Genomic DNA, 12,544 nt, shown 5'->3' on the forward strand with positions numbered 1-12,544 from the left:
ACTACATTTCAAGTACTTCACTGGTTGTGAAGTACTTTGGAGTTCCCTGAAGCTGTGAAAGGTACTACACAAATGAGAGTTCTTCTGTGCTTACAGAATGATGCACAGTCAGAGGTACAGTCCTTCAGCTGAAATGTCAAACCAAAGCCTCATGTGCTTGCCTGGGTAGACAGAAAAAAAATTCAGCACTTTTATTTTGAAGTGAGGAATTCTCCTGGTGTATTTCAATATTCCTTCTTCAACCGACATCAGAAATGGTGCCATAAATCAGTCTCGCTCTAAGCAAATTGACTGTAAAGTTCTTTGGGATATTGAGGACATTCAAGATGCTTTAGAAATGCAGGACTATTTTTCTTCAGCAGGGTTTGGAATAATCTTCACGGTTCAAATCGTCATGACAAAGAAAGGTGCCATTTAACAATGAAAAGGGACAAAAGGACAAGTGTCATGGGAATCAAGAGGACAAGAAAGATTCAATGGCACTCCAATAAAAGTCAGAAGCATTATTCCACTAGTAGGATCAACCAACCTTACTTCAACCAAAGTAGGAAGCAATGCAAAACAAAAAAAGAAAATAAGAGTGCAATTTTGGTTCCACAATCAGGTACCAATCTTCAGCTGTATGCAATTACAACAATGAATATTCATCATGCTAATCACATCTGAACTATGATGGGGCATGTAAGCAAAAACACCTAGGAAAAACTGATGCATTAGCAATTTTTCAAAGATCAGATCTTTGCATCACCATCAGCACCTCTGTTCTTTTCCAAACCCTTTCATCAACTGAGAGAAATCTACAGAATTCACCTCTTACGCATAGCCTGTAAAATCTTACAATATCCCAACTATGGATAGTAGATAGCAGGAAAAAAATGACTAAAACACCATTAAGCCAAGAACTGCTGCATTTCAATACTCAAACCAGAAAAAAGCTTCCACCCCACAACCCACTCCCCATCATGGAAGACAGCAGCATTATCTGGAACTGTCATGCATGCAGTAGCGCAAATGCAGAATTAACCATAGCTTGCTGAATTTGCACTCATTAGACTGAAATCAGTTCCCTATTGGTATCCACTGCTACTTTCCCCAAGTATTCTTGCATCAGAAGGATTATGAGGACTTAATTCCAAGAACAGTGATTGCAGAGGAGCGTATAGGGTGGTAGTTTCGGAGCAAATAGAAGGAAAAGTTCAGTCAAGCAATAAATAATTATGGAAAACCCAATGCATAACTTTTGGGTGCTTTATAGTGAAGTCAATAAAAAAAATGCATGTTTGATAACTGAGTTTGACATTTTAATTGAAATGGTGAAGTACTGTTCTCGTTACTATGACAAACAGTAAACAAACGTGAAAAAACAAGCCTGAAATTCCATTGCACCTTTTTTGTGATGAGCCTGCTGGTTACCTGCACAAACAGTAATACCACCTATAAACTCCAAAACAGTTACAGGAAGAGGAAAGAAATCCAGGCAATATTTTACATGGATTCTGCAGAAACAATTGTTGCATATAATTGTATATCAAACAGAAATTGTTTGCTTTCAGATTCTTTCAAGAAAAAGTTGCCTCCATATAGAGATCAGTTCCCATCTATACCAATAAATTCAATGAAGTAGCTACTATGTAAAGTAGTAAAGCATGCAAGTACTAATGCAGATTAAGACAACAGCAGAGTATGGGTTGGCACCTATCTGACATTCCACTCAGTTGCTGGCTGTGCTGAAATAAAAGGGCAAGCTATGAGTTCTCAGTCGCCCATCTATTGTCTCAGAGCAGTTGACATAGGGGGAGAACAAGTCTTCAATGTGGCCGTGGCAAATCAGGCAAGTTTGCCCTGATGTCATCGTCAGTGCACAAGCTCTGCTCATTAGTTGGGGTGGGGGGGCTCCCAAGCAAAATATAAAATTAGCTACTCATGCACTAAAGAAGGCACAATCTAAACCAACATTGGCAACTTAGACTACTTTTACATTTGATCATACAATTGTTCCAACTGCTACGCTGCTTTATATTCAAGGTTACGAAGAATTATAAACTCTTGTGAGGATTGCGAAAGGGCTAGTCCAAATAAAATGAAGACATAGCAAATAAAAATGAAACATGAAAGAAAAAGCAGTTTTTGAAGTTTAATGTTCATTTTGCATCAGAGATTTAAAAGCATTTCACACACACCTCTATTCAGTGCCACAGGTTTTGCACTGATACAAAAATCCTCATTTAACAGAACAGTCTCCTTACAACATGAACCCAGAAGACTTATAGATACGAATGAATATTACTGATGGGATAGAAAAATAGCCCCATGAAAGATCAAACAACTTAATCTAAAGGAACTTAAAAAATCAGTAGTTAACCAAATTCAGCTAATCACAGTTAGTTGACAGTTAAGGCCAGGCTTAAGTGCTGCATTTCCCCAGTGTTTTTGTGACTGTTGTTGGAATATGTCTTTTTGATGTGGAATTTTTAAAAATTCTTCCAGTCACAAATCTAACAATATTTTCTACATACCACTTTCATTTAATTTGTTCAATTACCAATATGTAATTCTTAAAAGCACTGTTTTGCTAGTTAAAAAAAATTAGGATTTCTAATTCACTCCACACTGTAGGAAAAAGCCCTTCACTGAGTTCATGGGACTGAATGAGAACAAAGGAAACCAATATTGCTATGAGTACAGATCTGGAATCTGTACATTGAGTCCTACACAAGTCCAATACTAGTTCCCATCACCAAACTTCAAAGACGATACATCTTCTTAAATGAAAAAAAATAGCAGCTACACGGTTATACACCATTGCATTATGTTCATCTCTACACTCAAAGCTGCTCAAGATTGGGAAAATAAAGTTCATGTTGGTCTAGCCCAAGGATGTAACTATGGCCATTTTATAGGATAACAACCCAATACAACCAGAACATTTTAAGCTCCTCACTAAACACTTTTTGAAAGAAAAAAACTTTACACAAACATGACTAAAAAAAATTGTTTTATATAAAAGAAATCTTCAGCAAGTAGGTCAGCTGGCCTTAAGGTTGCTATTTGGATACATCAGATCTTCAGTAGCGACCTGAAAGAGACAAGAAGTTATCATTCACAGCCTTACAATTCTCTCAGATCAGTACAGGAGTGCCCAAGCTTCTTGTCTCCAGGATTTGAGTAACATGGAGCCTCAGAAGTTACATGTAAAGTTAAAATCCAATCAATTTCCATAAATCTCGAGCTGCTATTACTAAGAATTCTCTCTGTTCAGACTTGGGGACAACAGTCTATTTCAAACTTCGAGACTGACAAAATTCAAAAAGAAACCAGGAAATACAAGGAAAACCAGGAATGAGCTACTGCCAGGATTTCCGGCATTTGCAGACTAGAGATGGCCATCACGTTTGTTCAAGAATGGAAAAAACATCAACTTATTTGGAGTTCAATGAAACGTTAACCAACGTGTTGCACAATCTCGAGTGAAATTTTAAATTACAATGGATGAATGTTTAAGATTAGCATAAACTGTAGCAAATGTGTTCATTTTGATAAAAATGGCAGGCATTAATGTACAATTTGCTCCAGTATATGCAAGGGCAAGGACAGCCTGAAAGTGTATAGAAGATTCAGTTTGACGTAATTTAGACCAGAAACATGGCGTGTTTCCTGAGGGGTAAAAAAAATTAATCCTCAAATCAGGGCATGAACTGTTCCCAGACCACTCACACCCAAAAAGGAGCAAAAAAAAAAAAAACAGGAAACTTTGACCAGACTCCTCAAATACCCTTCCCCTCTTCCCCATTCCTATTTGAAAACCTCCTGCATCCCTTGACTGGCTGTATCATTCTATCAAAACCCTTCATAAATACTTATTGATCAGCGAACACCCTGTACTTACGTGGAGAGTATGAACGTGACCTTGAGCGAGAACGATAGCCACCCCTGCTATAATAGGGCGAGGGAGAACGCCTTCTGAAACAAAAAAAATCTCATTACACAGGATACCGGAGAGAGCAAGTGTGACACACCCAAAACTGGCAGCAATGGAGCATGGTGGTTGGCCAGGAAGAGGACTCTAGTCCACAGCAACAGGACCAAAATTTGTCACAATTTGCATTTTATTACATAAAGAGTGGTTTATGAATTCCAGCTTAGTCTGATACCAGTAAGTACACACGCACAAAAGCAATAAAAAAAAATCCTACTCAAACACAGTAGATATACACATCATCCAATTTATAATATAGGAAGCCTACAGTTTCTGAACATTTAGAAGTTTCATACCGTTTAAAAAATATTCCACGTTTCTATTCTTACTGTCAACGTAAATAACGTCACATTTCCCCACATTAGATTCTATTTGGCAACTTGTTGCCCACTCAACCTGTCTATAATCTCTTTGCAGCCTCTGTATCCTCCTCAAAGCTTACATTCCCACCTAACTTTACCAACTATGCAAAGCTAAGATACATTATTCAGTATCTTCATCTAAGTCATTAATATAGATTGTAAATAGTTGCGACCCCAGTGGCACACTAGTTACAGCCTGCCAATTTGAAAATGCCCTATTCATCCCTCTCTGCTTCCTGTCCATTAACCAATCCTCTATCAATGCTATTATAGTACCCCCAAAGCCATGAGCCCTTATCTTGAGTATTAATCTTTTGTGTGGCACCTTATCGAATGCCCTTTGGAAATCCAAGTTGGCTCCTCTTTATCTACCCTATTAGTTACATCCTCAAAAAACTAATAACTTTGTCAAACACTATTTGTCTTTGGAAAAATATTAAACATTTCCTCCGAAAGGCCAACCAGAACCACATTCTTCATGGTTTCCAGCTTACAAGCCAAAGTAACCCTTGCATACACCTTGCACATGGCCATGGGTATTCAGAGCCACTTATCCCAAAATATTTAAAAACATGACTGCTTCAAATTCCCTACATCCGATAATTCCATTTTGATCCTGTACTCCTGAAACAAACCGATTTTAGCCTGGAGATATACAGGAGGGTGCTGAACTTTAGAACAAACCAGTAAAAACAGATGCGCCTGTAACCCACTGAAAAGTTAGAGATAAAATTGCAGGTAAATACATGATTGTGACAAAGTCTAAAGTCATGGGTCTACAACAGCAGGTATAATGACCACTCAGGGATCTTGCTCAGGAACTGAGTCGCTGACCAGCAGATTAAAAACATTTTGTCTTAAAAACTCTGTCATTTAGCATACCCTACTGGGGGCCCTCAGTGCCAAACTTGCCTGAACGAAAACAGTTCAAACTGGAAACTTAGTCCAGGCTGTCTGCCCATTACCCCTCCCAAGGGGAAATAAAGTTGCACATGTCCCCATCACCTTTAGAATAATTTTAACACTACAGGATCTTTATACTGATTTCCAAATCCTACAAATTCACAAGTTTCAGGAGTTTCCAATAACTAAACACTACAAGCAGAATGAGTCGTAACTGAATCAGGCAACATTTGCATGGTACCACTTGAAACACGTTGCATTTCTCCCAAAAAGTAAGTTACTGCATGTCTGCCTGCATACCTGTAGGATCTGCTGTAATACTCTCGGTCATCATATCTGTCATATCGGTCATAACTGTCTCTGCGACGTGAACTACTGTAATGTGAAGTGAAAACAGAAATGGTTAAACAGATGCCTTTCTCACTCACTCTATAAATGAAATGTACTACAACAGAAAAGTACCATAGGGTGGTAGGACACAGGATTCTAATGCAAACATAGACAAAAGCTTGGTCATGCTAACAGAGACAGGCTGCAATTCCAAAGAGACAGAACATTTAAGTGTTAACTCAAGACACTGTTGTGCATTTGAGTTGGTGGTTCAAAGTAGTAGAAAGGTGGGTTCTCAGTTGGAAGGAGGAAGACTAAAACCATACCCCATGTATAAGTTAAATTATCACCTCTCACATTACATACACAATCTTTACAAAAGTCATCTTTATTTTGTACATTTATAACAAGTCATTTATTTGACTACATTAGATATGGTTAATACTCATTTATATTAATTGCTTCCTGATCATTATAGGAATTATTTCTGTTAGGAGTAGCAGCCATACTGTGGTTTCTAATTCTGTCTCTTCTGGCAAGAGTGTCAAATTACATCAACTTACTAGGTTGGTCTTCCCATGTAGATTCCAGGGGTAGGTGTGTGAGCTCTTTTAGTAATAGAGAAATCAACACGAATCCTACGCCCATCCAATTCCATCCCATTGGCACGTTCTTTAGCCTGCCAAAAGGGATTTTTAAAACAGTACCAATGAATCTCAATTAAACCAAGCCTAATATTAAATTAAGTGAAAATTAAAGCTTTTGTGCTGGCTACGTGATCGAACTGAAATTTAATTATGCTCGAAAGACACTGTCCCATGCACAGATTTTAGATGCAACCCAATAAGCCAACGGTTCTACAGGTAATTTTCAAGTTTTATGCTATTACCTCTTTAGCATCGTCGACATTCTCAAAGTAGACAAAAGAAAAGCCTCTGGAGCGATTTGACTGTTGATCATACACGACATTAACTCCTGCAAGGGGACCATACCTCGAAAACACCTCTCGCAGATCTCGCTCAGTGGTATAGAGACTTAGTCCAAAAACTCCCAAACAAGTGTTGGGGTCAGGGTTAGCCTGCGCACAGAAAGCAACACTGAATTAGTGAAGAAAATATCTTTCAAGAGGCAAAGAGGTCACTCATTTTTTTTTTTTTTAAGACTCATTTTTTGAAATTATGGATGTAAGGGTGCAGTTATACTGCCATTTTATCAATGCTCAGCATTATCTACTTCATACCAGTGTTAAATCTAGAACTAGTACCTCAGAGTCACGAAACACCCTAAAGGAGGGAGTCTCACACCACTTTGAGTTCACACCATATGCAGTGTGAATCCTAAGCAGCACCAAATCTGGGTACTCAATAAGTCAGGCAACATCTGTTTAGAGAAAAACAGTTAACATTTAAGGTCGAAACCCTTGCATCAGAGTTCAGCTGCATCACTTTCCTATCAATTTGGGAGGAGTGAGCAGGGAGAACTAATGTAGGATTTAATGATCTGAAATAATTTTCCATTCATCTAGAAATCCACTATGACTTGCAATTTTATCTAAAACAAAATCTTTGAACCAAGTGTACAGAATGACCAACAATAATGTGATAGCATTTTAACAAAATATTACAAGTAGACCCAAGATTTACAATCAGGTCAAAAAGCAGGTCAACAGTTACAACGCATACAAAACCTTACGAAAAGAATTTGTACCTGTATCGTATTGCCACGACATCTCAAAGAGCTATGCAAACACCTAATTTTGAAATGCAGTCACTGTTCTTACACAGGCACTGTTCTTAATGTCCTCAAATCAACCCTTGAGCCATTGCCCTTGCAAAGTAACGCCCCATCTCCAACTTCCCTTTCCTTTCTCAAAGTCCGTGCCCATCTTTGCAGGAACTCCATGTTTGAATCTCTCCCATTACGTTTTGGCCTCTCCATGGAACCGAACAGCTCTTAAAGTCATAAATGTGACAAAGGTGAACTTACCCTCCTTCTCCTTCTTGACCTGTCTGCAGTCTCTGACACAACTGATCACACCATCCTCCTCCAAAGCCTCTCCAGTTACCCAGCTGGGTGAGACTGCATTCACCTGGTATCATTCTTATCTACCTAATGTTGCCGAGGGGCAGCATGTAGATCAGAAAAGAAGTTTGGGGGGGTGTCGAGGATAGATCCTTGGGGGACACCAGAGGTAAAGATGCAGGAGAGGGATAAGAAGCTATTGTACATGATTCTCTGGCCACCATCATGCAAAAACGCAGCTTTAGTTTTCCACACGTAGAGTGACAACACAGCTCTACTTCACCTCCCTCTCTCGACTCCTCAGTTGTTGCTAAGTTATCCGACTGCTTACCCAACATCCAGTACTGAATAAGCAGAATTTTCCTCCAATTAAATACTGGGAAGACTGATGCCATTGTCTTCAATCACTGCTCCAAACTCTGTACTCTACAACTCCATCCTTCTTCCCTGGCAACAGTTTGCAATAATGTTGCCAAATTTGACCCCAAGATGAGCTTCCTACCACATACCTTCGCCATCATTTTCTGCCTCCATATCATCTGACTTTGCCCCCACTTTAGCAGCTCATCGGCTGCTGAAACCCTCATTCATGCCTTTATCACCTCTAGAACTGACTATTCCCTTGCATCCATTCACATCAAAAGTAGTAGGGAGAAGATAGTGGAGACACTATTACAGATATATAAAAACCCATTAGAAAAGGGAATAGTGCCAGAGGACCGAAGGACAAGTTAATGTGATTCTGATATTTCAAAAGGGAGACTGCACTATAGGGCACTACAGACCAATAAGCTTAACATCTATGATAGGAAAGATATTATTCTTATGCAAAGTTGTAATAGAAAAGCATCTAGGAACTAAAAATAGTCAGCATAGATTCCAAAAGGAAAAATAGCAAGGGTAGATAAGGATAATGCAACAGATGTAAAATATTTGGCTTTTCAATAAGCCTTTGATAAGGTACAGCATAATAGACTCATCACTAAGGTCAGAACAAGGAGGCAGTGGTAACCAACAGAATGGATTGCAAGCAGGCTACAAAACAGAAAATAGGCAGGGTTAAAGGTAGTTACTCAGACTGCCAAAAGGTGCAAAGTAGTGTTCCACAAGGATCAGTGCTGGGACTACGGTCGTTAATTTAATAGTTAATTTACATTCAACTATTTGGATGGAAGCAAGTGAATAAGGCTATAAAAAAAGCAAACCAAGCACACTAACGTAATTCTGTCCCTCTTGAAATGAATGCTAAATTTGTATAGAACCACAGTTAAACCACACTTGGGAGTCCTGCCTGCAGAAGGTTACAAGAAAGATTTACTAGAACGATACCCGAACTGAAGGGCGGCGCAGTGGTTAGCACTGCAGCCTCACAGCTCCAGCGACCCGGGTTCGATTCTGGGTACTGCCTGTGTGGAGTTTGCAAGTTCTCCCTGTGTCTGCGTGGGTTTTCTCCGGGTGCTCCGGTTTCCTCCCACAAGCCAAAAGACTTGCAGGTTGGTAGGTAAATTGGCCATTATAAATTGCCCCTAGTATAGGTAGGTGGTAGGGAAATATAGGGACAGGTGGGGATGTGGTAGGAATATGGGATTAGTGTAGGATTAGTATAAATGGGTGGTTGATGGTCGGCACAGACTCGGTGGGCCGAAGGGCCTGTTTCAGTGCTGTATCTCGAAACTAAACTAAACATAACTATTAGGAAAGATTAAACAAGCTATCTTACCTAGCAAACAAAAGTCAACTGAGCGGTGACCTGATGAAGTTCTTTATTATGAAAGGGTTTGATAGGGTAGACAGAAGTTTCTAATTGCAAGCAATACCACAGCTAGTGGCAATATTACAAGACAGTCATTAATAAATCTAATAAGGAATTCAGGAGAAACTTCTGGTTATAATGTGAAACTCACTAACAGAGTAATTGAGGCAATTAGCATAGGCAGCCATTCGGCTCTTCGAGCCTGCTCCGCAACACAATACAATCATGGCTGATTATCCAAACTCAGTAAACCTGTTCCCACTTTCTCCCCGTATCCCTTGTTCCCATTAGCCCTAAGAACTATATCTATACAAGAACTTTTTCTTGAATATATTTAATGATTTGGCTTTGACTGCTTTCCGTGGTAGAGAATTCCACAGGCTCACCACTCTCTGGGTGAAGAAATCTCTCATCTCAATCCTGAATGGTTTACCCCGTATCCTTAGACTGTAACCCTAGTCCTGGATGCTGTCATCGGGTACATCCTTCCTGCATCTAGTCTGTCCAGTCCTGTTAGAATTTTGTAGGTTTCTAGGAGATTCCTCATGAGGGGCCAACATACCATTTGCCTTCTTAACTGCCTGCTTGCCTTCAGCGACTGGTGCACAAGGACACCCAGGTCTCACTGCACCTCCCCCTTTCCCAATCTATCGCCATTCAGATAATAATCTGCCTTTCTGTCTTTGCCACCAAAATGGATAACCTCACATTTAGCCACATTATACTGCATCTGTCCATTCACTCAAACTGTCCAAAACACACAGGAGCTTCTCTGCATCCTCCTCACAGTTCACACTCACACCCAGCTTTGTGTCGGCTGCAAACTTGGATATATTACATTTAATTCTCTCATCTAGATCATGAATATATATTGTGAATAGCTGGGGTCCTAGCACTGATCCCTGCGGTACCCCACTAATCACTGCCTGTCACTCAGAAAAATGCCAGTTTATTCCTACTCTTTGTTTCCTGTCAGCCAATCAGTTCTCTATCCATGTCAGTACCTTACCTCCAATACCATGTGCTTTACTTTTGCATGCTAATCTAGGTGGGACCTTATCGAAAGCCTTCTGAAAGTCCAAATCCATCACATCCACTGGTTCTCCCTTATCTATTCTACTAGTTACATCCTCAGAAAATTCCAGTAGATTTGTCAAGCATGATTTCCCTTTCATAAATCCATGTTGACTTTGTCCGATCCTGTCACTGTTTTCCAAGTGCTCTGCTATTAATTCTTTTATAATGGACTCCAGCATTTTCCCCAGCATTTGGGTGTTCAGGTCCATCGTTCCCTGAAGGTGGCAACGCAGGTCAATAGTGGTCAAGAAGGCATACGGCATGCTTTCCTTCATCGGACGGGGTATTGAGTACAAGGGTTGGCAGGTCATGTTACAGTTGTATAAGACTTTGGTTCGGCCACATTTGGAATACTGCGTGCAGTTCTGGTCGCCACATTACCAAAAGGACGTGGATGCTTTGGAGAGGGTGCTGAGGAGGTTCACCAGGATGTTGCCTGGTATGGAGGGCGCTAGCTATGAAGAGAGGTTGGGTAGATTAGGATTATTTTCATTAGAAAGACGGAGGCCGAGGGGGGACCTGATTGAGGTGTACAAAATCATGAGAGGTATAGACAGGGTGGATAGCAAGAGGCTTTTTCCCCCAGAGTGGGGGATTCAATTACTAGGGGTCACGAGTTCAAAGTGAGGGGGGAAAAGTTTAGGGGGGATATGCGTGGAAAGATCTTTACGCAGAGGGTGGTGGGTGCCTGGAACGCGTTGCCAGCGGAGGTGGTAGACGCGGGCACGATTGCGCCTTTTAAGATGTATCTAGACAGATACATGAATGGGCATGAAGCAAAGAGATACAGACCCTTAGAAAATAGGCGACATGTTTAGATAGAGGATCTGGATCGGCGCAGGCTTGGAGGGCCGAAGGGCCTGTTCCTGTGCTGTAATTTTCTTTGTTCACTACTGATGTCAGGCTAACCAGTCTATAATTCCCAGCTTTCTCTCTACCTCCTTTTTTAAATAGTGGGGAAACATTAGCTACCATCCGATCGTTGGAACTGTTCTAGAGTCTACAGAATTTTGAAAAATGACCAGCAGCGCATCTACTATTTCCAGGGCCATATCAGGGAGAAGGGAATATTAGTTGAGGTTACATGGAGACAGGTAGGAGGAATCTTTTGTGGAGCATAAGGCACTGGCACGAATAAGTTGGCACACAGATTTAAGGTGATTGGTAGAAGGATTAGAGGGGACGTGAAAAAACTTTTTCACCTAGAGGGTGGTGGGTGTCTGAAATTCACTGCCAGGCACTGTGGAGAAGGCAGAAACCCTCAATTCTTTTAAAAGGTACCTGAAGTGCAGTAACCTGCAAGACTATGGACCAGGTGCTGGAAGGTAGGATTAGATTGGGCTCTAGTTTTTTCGGCCAGCATGGACACGATGGGCTGAATGACCTCCTTCTGTGCTGTAATGGCTCTATGGTTCTAAATGGCCTGTTGTAGTGCTGTTTATACTACATAATATTCCAAAGGGAACACAGGACTCCAAAAAAAAATGTAGATTTGGCTCATACCCGATTGCCAATATGACGCCTCCTATTTGACATGGGAGATCGGCTATGGCTGCGACGACGCCTATAATCAGGACTATAGGACCTGCTCCTGGATCTCCTGCGGCGAGAACGAGATCGGGATCGAGATCTTGAGTAACGCCTGCGAGAACTCCTCCGGGATACAGACCTGCAGAATCAATGAACTATTAGTTTTCCTGTAAGGTGCAAACAGCTGTTATTCTGAAGAGTGGAGGGAAGTTGAGGTGCAAAGAGCACATTATTTTAATTATTCCTTCAATATTTATTAAGGAAAAAAACCACATGCTTTCTTTGAAGCCTTCAAATGTGCCTTTTCAGGTCTCTCTTCCAAAGCCACTTTGAAATATTACTGATGGGGTGTATACCAGATCGACTCCATTCACTTCAAATACCATAACCTCAAATCAGTACCATGCGTTGCTAGGATCAGGTAATTCCAGGCTGTCCTTCAACCCAGTCCCAATACAGAATCAATAGCTACTCCAGGACAAGACAGCTTGCCCCAGTCAACATAGTAGATAAGGTGGTAAGGAGACCCAATTTAGTTAGTTTTTTTTTTACAAAACAAAATGGTAACATGTTTCCATTTTTCCAGAGATT

At 40.6% G+C, this 12,544-nt stretch overlaps 1 protein-coding gene across 2 annotated transcripts in view; it reads right to left on the reverse strand.

Moving 5' to 3' along the window:
• Nucleotides 1-2,121: 2,121 nt before the first annotated feature.
• tra2b (transformer 2 beta homolog) overlaps nucleotides 2,122-12,544 on the reverse strand; it is a 34,113-nt gene continuing 23,690 nt past the window's right edge. Inside the window, exons 3-8 of one of the 2 annotated variants that reach the window (XM_068036196.1) lie at nucleotides 11,927-12,092; nucleotides 6,461-6,649; nucleotides 6,135-6,250; nucleotides 5,542-5,616; nucleotides 3,887-3,957; nucleotides 2,122-3,076 (exon numbers count right to left, since the gene is read on the reverse strand). In XM_068036196.1, coding sequence (XP_067892297.1) covers nucleotides 3,066-3,076; nucleotides 3,887-3,957; nucleotides 5,542-5,616; nucleotides 6,135-6,250; nucleotides 6,461-6,649; nucleotides 11,927-12,092 — 628 coding nt within the window. In that variant the 3' untranslated portion in view covers nucleotides 2,122-3,065. Of the gene's footprint in view, nucleotides 3,077-3,886; nucleotides 3,961-5,541; nucleotides 5,617-6,134; nucleotides 6,251-6,460; nucleotides 6,650-11,926; nucleotides 12,093-12,544 lie in introns of both variants that reach the window. The other variant, XM_068036195.1, reaches the window with a different exon arrangement.

The sequence above is a fragment of the Heterodontus francisci genome, chromosome 7 (assembly GCF_036365525.1).
Source record: "Heterodontus francisci isolate sHetFra1 chromosome 7, sHetFra1.hap1, whole genome shotgun sequence".
Classification (NCBI taxonomy): domain Eukaryota; kingdom Metazoa; phylum Chordata; class Chondrichthyes; order Heterodontiformes; family Heterodontidae; genus Heterodontus; species Heterodontus francisci.